This window comes from Humulus lupulus, chromosome 2, assembly GCF_963169125.1.
Source record: "Humulus lupulus chromosome 2, drHumLupu1.1, whole genome shotgun sequence".
NCBI lineage: Eukaryota > Viridiplantae > Streptophyta > Magnoliopsida > Rosales > Cannabaceae > Humulus > Humulus lupulus.
In genome coordinates, this window is record NC_084794.1 from 256,840,360 (window position 1) to 256,851,200 (window position 10,841).

A 10,841-nucleotide genomic window follows, 5' to 3' on the forward strand; every position below is an offset into this window, starting at 1 on the left:
CAAGAGTTATTCCAAACTAGCCCATACAACTGTTTTAACCTTTAGCTTTCTGTTTTGACTTTTGACTTATAATATATCTTATTTTTAATGTAAGGGATAATCTATCAGTCTTACAACAGCAAATTGTTTTCTAATAATTGAAAGCAATATTATAGATATGCTGGTAGCGTTTGCTGCAAGAATATAAGATATATATTATAACTAGCTAGTGCCTTATCATACTATTCATTGTCTTCCTTCGCGCGGTATTTTCTTGTTAATTAACTATTAATTATGGCAATGAATTTAGAATAGAATTCAATTTCATAATAATTTGTTTTCTTACTAATAATTAGTATCTGCTAATTAGAAATGTACTTTCAACACGACACTCAATATATATAACAACTAAATGACAATCAAACCAAACTAAACCAAATCAACTAATTAATTAGAAATGACGAAGTTAAAATTCATTATTATTTTATTAGATTTATGCTTAGATTTTCAAATCTTGACTTTCTTAATTAGACTATATTAGACTTCTATCTCCATCTAAAGTTGGCGCTCTCTAAACTTTAAGTCGGTCACCGCTAACTGTGATTAATTAAAAGTTGATAATGTAATTAACCATAAGCATAAATTAATAGATCAAAATATTTTATTAGTTTCCCATGTATACGTACACGCATATTTAAATTGACCGGAATCTTCTTGCTAATTTTTTTCCTTCCATTTCCATTTTATATATATATATATTATGGTTAGCTTGAACTTGGGATCTTAGAGAGGAAAGATGTAGTACTATTATGTTATTATCATTTCATAGTATTTTCTTACCCACACAATTCATTCAAAATATATATTTTTCGATAAATTTATCAATTATTCTTAAGTTGGAAAGAAAAAAATAAGAACAGTATATTTGAATCAATATCCAAATACTCTTCAATAATCTTACATATTTCACTCGACATTTTTAGTATTATAGTCTTATATATAAAATAAACACGCAGTAAAAAATAAGTACTTTTATAGAACAAATCTACAACATTAATATTGTTTAAGCTGAACCATGCTTATATATATATATATATATATCGATCAAGCTATTATAGATGGCCATTTATTAATCGCCTAAATACTGATAGTGGGTTAACTCTAATCATCAATGGAGGTGAAGTTGAAGCTGGAGCAACCAGTTTTCTTGTTGTGCAACAAAGAGCTGAAACCAAGTCTGGAAGTAGCCAAATCAAACTGAAGAAGATTATCTTCAATTTGATGCCCTCCAATCACAATAGCAGTTGGGGTGAACTTAATACCCCAGTCAACGAAGTGAAGTGGACCACCATCAACAAATCCCAGACATGCCACGTCACTACCAACAAAGACCAAGGAGTTGGCACCATGAATCCTCCACACCACTTTCTCACTCTGCAACACAAAATCGATCGGAGGCACGTCCGGTCCATTCACCGTGCTCCCGATTTTTAGCGTACTAAAGCACGCGGTAAATGGCGACACTGCGGGAACTGTAGGGACACCAAGAGCTTTCACAAACGCATCGACTACGGCTTTGTATATGGAAGTTTCCAGCGTCGTGTAAGGTGTAGCGGTGCTAATCTTTGTTCCGCCATGGCCGTCTTCGTCAAAAGATAGCAGCGTAGAATTCAACGGCACTTGCTTTCCACCGACCTTAATCGACCTCACTCCGATGAAGTACTCCGCAGAAGCCTCGCCGGGGAAACAGCCTATGAGGCTTTTACGGTTTAAGACGAGTGGGGTGTAAGTCAAAGACTTGGATATGTCGATTCCAGGACTCAACACATAAGGTCCATCCCCAAATATTACGGCGCCGTTTTGAGTTTCTGATGTTGAAGAGGACAAGCAAACGGCGAACTTCCTTGGAAAGCTGAAAGCGGCGGAGAACAAGGAAGGCATGGAAACTTTGTTCCCTCCAAGGCCGGCGATACCAACAGCTCCTTTGGCCAGTCCTTCTAGAATAAAAGTCGGTGCGCAAGTGAAGAGAAACTTCGGCACGTTGACGACTTTGCCGGGATTTTTGCCGTCTGTGGATTGGATATAGATGATGTCTTGAGAGAACTCATCGGCAGTGCCGGTGTTGGTAAAAGGGTTATGAGGAGACTCAATGCAAACGTCGTCTGATGGGTTAGTGTTTGAGGTACAAGCCTTCGACCCACTAAGGGAGCATTGTGCCGAGCGGCATGGTACGGGCTTTTTGGTTGAGGAATTGTAGCCATTTTCGCAGTCTACCCAAAGGAACTCACTGCCAAGATCTATGCTTAATTTGATGGGAATCGCAGGGGTCCGCTGAGCCACGCGGGTGTAGTATTGGAGAGTAGACTCGTCTTTGGTGACGCGAAGGACGAGAGCTTTGGGACGGAATGATGTCTTTTGTGCTGTGGAGACGGAAAAGAGAATAAGGAATAAAAGAAGGCAATGAAATAAAGAAGCCATTGTTGCAAGACTAAGATAATTAAGTTTATGGGTGAAGAAGTGTTGAGGAATGGCTTCGGTATTTTTAGGGTTTTTGGTTTGGAATAAGCCATGTCAAGAAGGTTGTTTTGATCCAGTTTGTGGCGGCACGACTAGGCAAAATGAAAGAGTGATTACAGCTCTGCGATTTATTTTTGACTTTGAATTTTCTTTGTTTTTTCAAGTTGAAGTTATCCACCTATCTATTCCGTACTCTTCAATAGTGTAAAGTGTGTCCGTAGAGGGTTATTACCATGGGCTGTTGAATGTATTCAATTTAGAGATGGAAATTTGACTTTTAATGCATTTAAGTGGCACTGCATGATAAAATTATACCAACTGAAAAACATCTCACATTTTAATTCTAGTATTCTTTGGATTACCAATAATGTCTCTATCATAAATTTCCCTCTTTTTCTCCCATTGTCTTCTCCCTCTCGATCTCTTACGTTTTTCCTCTCAATCTTTCAAGCTCTTGTACAAAAAAAAAAAAAAAAAAAAAAAGCAGCTTAATCTATACAAATTTTCGAGCTTATTTCAGGGCAAGTTGTGAATCATTTCAAGGCAAAGACTTCATTTTGGATTTCGGATAAAAAATCATATGGGTAAGTATATATTTGTTATATGTAGTGAGGAAACTTGTTTATCAACATTGCTTTTGCTATTTCGAACACATCTGTGTATGTCTTCATGTTTTATTGTAATTTTTCACTGTCGGAATGAATTTTCGTTCCTTTCTTGGTTTTTTTCTGGGTTTTTTGTCTGCCTCGATAGGACTAGATGGTCCTCGATGGACCTCGATAAATCCTCATGTATTATATTATTTGTTATCTCGATATGCCTCAATGAGCCTCGATAGGTCTCGATAACATCCTCACATAATGGGTAATGGCTACCTCGATATGCCTCGATGAGCCTCGACGGGTCTCGATAACATCCTCACAAAAGGGGAAATGGCTACCTCGATATGCCTCGATGAGACTCGATGGGTCTCGATAACATCCTCACATAAGGGGAAATGGCTACCTCGACATGCCTCGATGAGCCTCGATAGAGGCATAAAACTTAATTATGTAGTATTGCCTCGATAGGACTCGATTGGAATCGATGGGCCTCGATGGGTTGACCTCGATGGTGTGATAGTTTGACCTCGATAGAAATAGACATTTTGCTGTTTTATGTTGTAGGTTAAATTTTTGACCATTTTTTTTTGTTTTTTTGTTGCAGATTCGACTGTTTCTATATTTTTTGCATTCAATGGTGTTTGGGAACTCGAAAATAGGGATTAGATTTTCAGGGATGCTAAAAATCAATTTTTTTCCGTGGAGAAGGGTGTGACGTATGAGCAACTGCTTGACATTCTGTACGATGAGCTTGAATTGGATAAATGTGTGCATGAATTGAAAATTGAGGTCCCGTACACATGCATATCACAATCCATCAAACCTATCGTTATAAAAAATGATAGGCATGTGCGTGCATTCATTGGGTTTGCATCGAAATCTGTAGAGAAGCTCATTCCTCTATGTGTGACATTGATTAAGAAGGGAGGTATAAGAAATGCATCGGCTTCTGCCAGTGTTAATAAAGAAGTTCGATTTGAAGAGAGCATTTCTTCTCTATGTCATGGTTTCAAAGGAACTCAAGGTGACGTTGGAACATGTGTTCTCGAGACAAATCCAGACGTTATAGTCCATGATGATATCCCGGTTAGAGATCCGCCATATGTGCATGACACGGCGAAGTACGTTTCCTATGGCTACGATCCTTATGTCAACGACGATCCTATTGCTGATGCAACAGATCTTGGTGGGCCAGATGTTAGGGCATATTTTCCAACACAGAGTTCAGATGTTATGGTAGATGAGGATCGCAGAATAGAAGATCGGCAAACACCTGGGACCAGCAGTAGTCGTCCAGGTCCAAGTAGAGCAGATGATAGTTTTAGATGGAGTTCTCCATTGGACTTAGGTGAAGATCGTAGAACATGGAGTGGTCCCATGTTCACCAAAGAGGATATAGAGGCCTCACATCAACATCATTCCTCAACCAGCAAAGCTTCAGGAGAATTGCACCTTGGGAAGTTCTTTCACAACAAGCTTGAATTGAAAACCAAAGCATCCATATTTGCGATGAAGAATAATTTTAAGTTTATGGTGAAGAAATCTAGGACTGATGTGTGGTACATTACCTGCAAGGATCCTGATTGTGGTTGGAGATTGAGGGGTAAGAAAAAAATGTGTTCTAAAATGTTCGAGATTACTGTATACAACGAAGTACACACTTGCTCACAAGAAATTCGAGATAAGGACCACCATCAAGCATCACTGTGGGTTGTTGGGCACCTAATCAAGAGGAAATTTGCTACCGATGGTACTCTGTACATGGAAAACAGCATAAAGGAGGACATGAAGCACCATTTTGGGGTCGAAATGAGCTATGAGAAGGCGTGGAGATGAAGAGAAAAGGCTCTTATGTATGTCAGAGGGACACCCGAGGAATCATACTCCAAGTTACCTGGATACCTGTGTCAGTTGGAGCATAAGAACCCAGGTACAATTACTGATTTTGTAGCAGAAGATTGTCGTTTCTTGTATTGCTTCTTTTCCCTCGGTGTTTCTAGGCGTGGTTTCCAGTACTATCGTCGTGTAATTTGTGTGGATGGCACATTCTTGAAGAATAAGTATGGTGGCCACATGCTCTGTGCTGTTGCATTAGATGCAAACAACCAGTTGTTTTCAATTGCGTTTGCATTGGTGGATAGTGAGAACCATAACTCTTGGACTTATTTCATGAGAAAATTGAAGGAAGCCATAGGGGACGTTGAGAACCTTGCTTTTGTATCGGACAGGCATAAAAGCATTAATCATGCTTTGGAGCTTATGTTCCCAGATGCGTATCACGGTGCATGTGTACCACCATATATGTATGAATGTTGTGGCAAAATTCAAAACTGACTACGTGCAAGACATCATGGGGTGTGCAGCGTACGCATTTCGAAGAACAAAATTTCACAAGTTCTTTAGCAAGATTAAGGTAATTGATCCACCCATTGCTCAATATCTAGAGGGAATTGGCTTTGAAAGGTGGAGTAGAGCTTATTTTCCTGGTAACCGATACAATATCATGACCAGTAACTACGCAGAAAGCTTTAACAATAAAACCAAGGAGGCAAGGAGCTTTCCAGTCGCCATTTTTCTTGAATTCATAAGATTCACTCTTCAGTCTTGGTTTGCAGATAGACATGAAAGAGCTACAACAACAACAATTGTGTTATCACCTGAGATGGAAAGGGATTTGAAGAAAATAGGTGATAAAGCAATTTTTTTTGGATGTCCAAGTCCTTGGTCATCACGAATTTCTTGTGGTCGATGGTAATGGTGATGGTGAGGTGAACTTGGCCACAAAATCATGCTCTTGTGGCATGTTCCAAACCATTGGGATACCATGTGTACATGGTTTTGCTGCAGCCAGAAAAAGAAGCATAAACATTTATTCATTGTGTTCCCCTTACAATAGAATCGAGGCATTGAAGGACACTTATAAAGATACTATTTACCCTGTTGGGAACGAGGATGAATGGGTAATCCCTAATCACATCAGAGATACGGTTGTCTACGTCCTCGTTGAGAAAACCCCTGTAGGAAGCCCCAGGAAGTAAAAAGTGGGTAGGCGAAAGACAAATCGCTATGCTTCACGCGGGGAAAAGATTGTCAAGCCACGTAAGTGTAGCAGATGTGGTGGTAATGGGCACAATAGGAAGTCCCAATGATCCACTTATGGAAGCTCTTCTCCTACTGTGGGTCACACTTCCTTAGTGGTTCAGCAACTAGCCCCTGTTTATCTAGTCTGATCTTCTTTGTTGGGTCGGTGAAGTCATCAAAATGCTTGGGCCTGCGTTTCTTCCTGACAACTTCAAGGCTAGCTGCCTCCTCGGGCTACAGTACTCGTACACTGGGACTGTCAGCATCACTGGCAACTACAGATGTCTGGGCCTGTGGAGTGGAGGGTTGATCACTGCGCTCGTAGTCTGCAGGCAAGATATCAGACTCTGTATCTGATTTTATGTTGATGGATCGACCTGAGACCAACGAAAGCAGCTACGCCAACTGAGCCATGATCGTGGTCTGATTCTATAGTAAGGTTGCCTGGCCCTCCTCAACCCTCTTAAGCCTCTGCATCAATTACTCATAATCAGGTTGGGCAACCTGACTAGATGAAGCTGCACAGGCCTGTGAAGTGCCCTCCTTAACCCTCGGGACATCCTCATAAAAAATGGAGGCTTCCTTTGCAACTTTTGCCAGCTTCTCTGCCTCCTTCTTAGGTACCACTACTTCCTCCGCTTCAGTCCCAGCCTCCCCCACAGTTGATTCCAACTCAGGGAATAACCTGGAATCAACTTCTGGGAGGCTATTGTAGTAGACTACCTCACCAGGAAGTGGCTTCAGCATGGAAAATACCACTAATTGCATGGTTGAATAACATGTGTCAGGAAAACTTTAATAAAATAAATCATTAATCAATTAATTTGTGACATTTAACAAGATAAAATGGAACTTACTTGACGGTTGGCGAATATAGGAACCAACTGAGCTGTCGAAATAGTGATATCAGTCTTCCTAGCCCAGCTAAGCATCCTCGGTATCTGGTTCCCACTGTTTTCACCGAACTTACTCCCGAGAGATGGCATGGCCTCAAAAGCCCAGTAAAGAAGCGCGGGTGCATATCCATAGAAACTATACTTCGCTTCCTTCTGTTTTTTGCTTGACCCCTCTTTCTTCTTCTCCTCGTAGAGTTTCAATTGCTTCTTCATGTCCTTCAGAACTCCTTTGCTAACCTTCTTAAATGAAAACTTCCCCCATGGATACTTAAAAAAGTAATCAAGGTCCTCAACCATCCTCAGGGAATCTCCTCATATCGTCGTTGTCTTCTCTGGGGCATTCAGTACCCCCCTATCAAATAGCACAAACCTAGCTTAAATGCATCTTCTGGGTTTGTGGAGGCCTTCAATGCATCTTCCAACTGACCAAAACTAACCTTCGAATCACCATTAAAATATTCCTGGATGATCCGATCACTTGAAAGATGCTCTTTCAACTCATCTGGGGACGGTGATTTCCCAAAATCTAGCTCGGTAACTAGGGCAAACTTTGCAATACCAAATCTACACATAGTGTTGCCCAGGTAGAACTGACCCTCTTCAGGCTTCTTGCTTTCTACCTTATGCAACATTAGCTGATGCAGCAGAACCCCAAAAAAACTAAACGGCTTCGCCTTAAAGAACTATCCCAACGGGCATGCCTGTGCCCTTTCAATAAGACCATGCCTCTGAAACTGCTCTATAAGGGTATCCAAGTAGGCACTACCCCTATAAGTGACACAGCCAGGAAAGTGCTTCTCCAACGACACAATAAGTTCAGGCATCTGAAAAAAAAAACAAAAAAAAAATGTTAAAAAAATGTAAAATAATCTGGTCACTATCGAGGCCTATCGAGTCCCATCGAGGCAGCTACTATCGAGGCCTATCGAAACATATCGAGGCCTATCAAGGTAGGTGCTAAAATCCCAAAGCATGATACAATCGGGTTACTATCGAGTCCTATCAAGGTGGGTTATAAAAATCCCAAAGAATCATATCATCTGGTTACTATCAAGTCTTAACGAGTACTATCGAGGCCTATCGAGGTAGGTCCTAAAAATCCCAAAGCAAGACATCATCTGGTTACTATCGAGGCCTATTGAGTCCTATCGAGATGGGTTCTAAAAATCCCAAAGAATCATATCATCTGGTCACTATCGAGTCTTATCGATTCCTATCGAGGTAAGTCCTAAAAATCCCAAAGCAAGATATCATCTGGTTACTATCGAGGGCTATCGATTCCTATCGAGGTAGGTCCTAAAAATCCCAAAGCAAGACATCATCTGGTTACTATCGAGTCCTATCGAGGTGGGTTCTAAAAATCCCAAAGAATCATATCATTTGGTTACTATCAAGGCCTATCGATTCCTATCGAGGTAAGTCCTAAAAATCCCAAAGCAAGATATCATCTGGTTACTATCGAGTCCTATCGAGGCCTATCGATTCCTATCGAGGTAGGTCCTAAAAATCCCAAAGTCCAATGGCATCGAGTCCTATCGAGGTCTATGCTAAAATTTCATCGAGTCCCATCGAGGCCTATCGAGGCCAGTCAAGTCCAGACCCTAGCATATACTATCGAGTCCTATCGATTTCTATCGAGGTGCATCAAAAATCTCGAAAAAAACTTAGATTTCTTCATTCCCCAGCCCCGATCTATCCTATGAACAAAAATCAACAAAAAAACCAGACACATACACATATTGTAGATTAAATACGAAATCCCTCACCTTCGCTTTCTTTGGGGTTGCTTCCTTCTATTTGCTCGACATTTTCTCATTCGCCTTCTCCGATCAAAAACTCCGACAATATCCGAGCCCTTGTTCGTGGTCGTGGAAGACAATGCTTGGGTTCCAATGGATTCAATTGGTCTTGCGTGTTTTTTTCCTTCGGAACTAAGGTATTTTGGGAGGGGAAGAGACCTAGAGAATACGGACAGTGCGTGGGAAAAAATGCCAGGGGTATTTTGGGTAGTAAGGTAATTAGTAGGATCAAAATGAGAGTCATATTTATTTTCCAAATGCAGTGTCACTTAATGCATTAAAAGTCAAATTTCCCTTTAGATACTCCTTGATTCCATAAATTATCATGATAATATAAGGGTAATTTTCCACTAAAGTACCTGATCTTTTACAAGCAGTATTTAAGTTTTCAATCTTCTTATTTTGGCAAAAGTACTTTTGCTACACAATTGGTAAACACTTTTTCCTAACATTTAACAATCCATTAAAATGGGGGACTCATCACAAATATTATGAACTATTACTGCCAAAAAAAGAAAAGATTGAGTACTTAAATGCTACAATTTTGAAAGATTGAAGATTTTAGCCAACAATTACTCTATAATTATTATTTTTTTCAAAAAAATTGAATACTCTATTAAAGCAATTTCTTTAGTCCCTCGGTGGACTAAGTCATTCATGGTGGGTCCCATTTTATTCCAAGTGTCATATTCTAAAAAATAGTATTTTTTTTTGTTTACTTGGTGTATCCGGTTGCCATAATCGGTTGAATTAAAGTAGTTTGTGTGATTGACTAAAGTAAGGGGTATAATTGTAAATGTCAGTCCAAAAAAATGATGAGTTGGGAGTTGTATGGTCATTTTAGTATGAAGTTGAGACTTATTTACAATATTAGCTACGTAAAAATTTATCGGCAACTATGTAATTGAAATGATATATTGCATAACATGAAATGAGTAAAAGGTAACAAAAAATGAGTCATAAGCCACGTTTGTGAAAGAGGAAGCTATCACAATGACCGGATTAGCTGCAATTAGGGCTCCAACAACATTGCCACTGCCCACCTGACCTTGTTCACCGGCCAAGAATACGGTGAGGCTGGTGGCACCCGGTGGTGCAGGCGGGGGCAAGAACGATCCCGAAAGGGAAATTATCTCTAACCTTCCGTGGAGGGTCACCACGACTCCGGCTGCGGCGGGTTGCTGAAACGTGACATTGGTGACAGTGCCCCTTCCGTTGAGGACACAAATCCCACGATGTCGCTTCCGGGCATAGGTGGCGACAGAGTCAAAGACGTCGCAGCCGCTTCCGACCTCCAAGATGTGGGCCCGGAGAGTGTTTGCGCTCTCCCGTGTGATGATCATTGACGTCTTTGGCTTGTTCTTGGAGCTAGGTGATCGGCCTCTGAAGCAGCGTGAGGCCATATCGCCAGAGTTTTGATGATGACCCGAGATGAGATCAAAGCTCCCACCTGAGTGGGGTCTGGAGTTGTTGTTGTCGTCGTCGTGATTGGCGTTGAAGTGACCGTTGTGGTTGACATGAAATGGAAAACTAATACAAGGATATCAATTTTGAAAACACAATTCAAAAAAGGGAAAAAAAATGTAAAAGCAGGTATCCTAACCATCATTTTCTAAACAAATGGCTTCATAACAAACCTTTGTAATGCGTCTGTTATTATATATATATATGAACCATACAAGCTACAGCCTTGAGGATCCTTTATGTCCGAGTCTATGTCAACAACGCCTAGTTCTTTTGAAGCAGTTGTTTTCTCCAAAACCTCATTTTCTTCTGCACATTACAAGAAAAACTGTTGAGGAATAGTCCACTGATAGTTTTAAAAGGTTGAACCACTCCAAGGTAGATGGTTGAAACCAGATCTAGACATATTTAACAAGCCAACACATGTATTATATATATAGAAACATAACAATGACCTTTTCTTTGGGAGCATCGAAGACCATCACATTTTGTGAGAGCTTGCA

At 40.4% G+C, this 10,841-nt stretch overlaps 1 protein-coding gene across 1 annotated transcript; it reads right to left on the reverse strand.

The window, feature by feature from the left end:
* Positions 1-887: 887 nt before the first annotated feature.
* LOC133816654 (probable aspartic proteinase GIP2) lies at positions 888-2,762 on the reverse strand. The gene has a single exon (XM_062249029.1). It carries the CDS (start codon positions 2,455-2,457, stop codon positions 1,141-1,143), a length of 1,317 nt encoding a protein of 438 aa, XP_062105013.1. The 5' UTR covers positions 2,458-2,762; the 3' UTR covers positions 888-1,140.
* Positions 2,763-10,841: the final 8,079 nt, after the last annotated feature.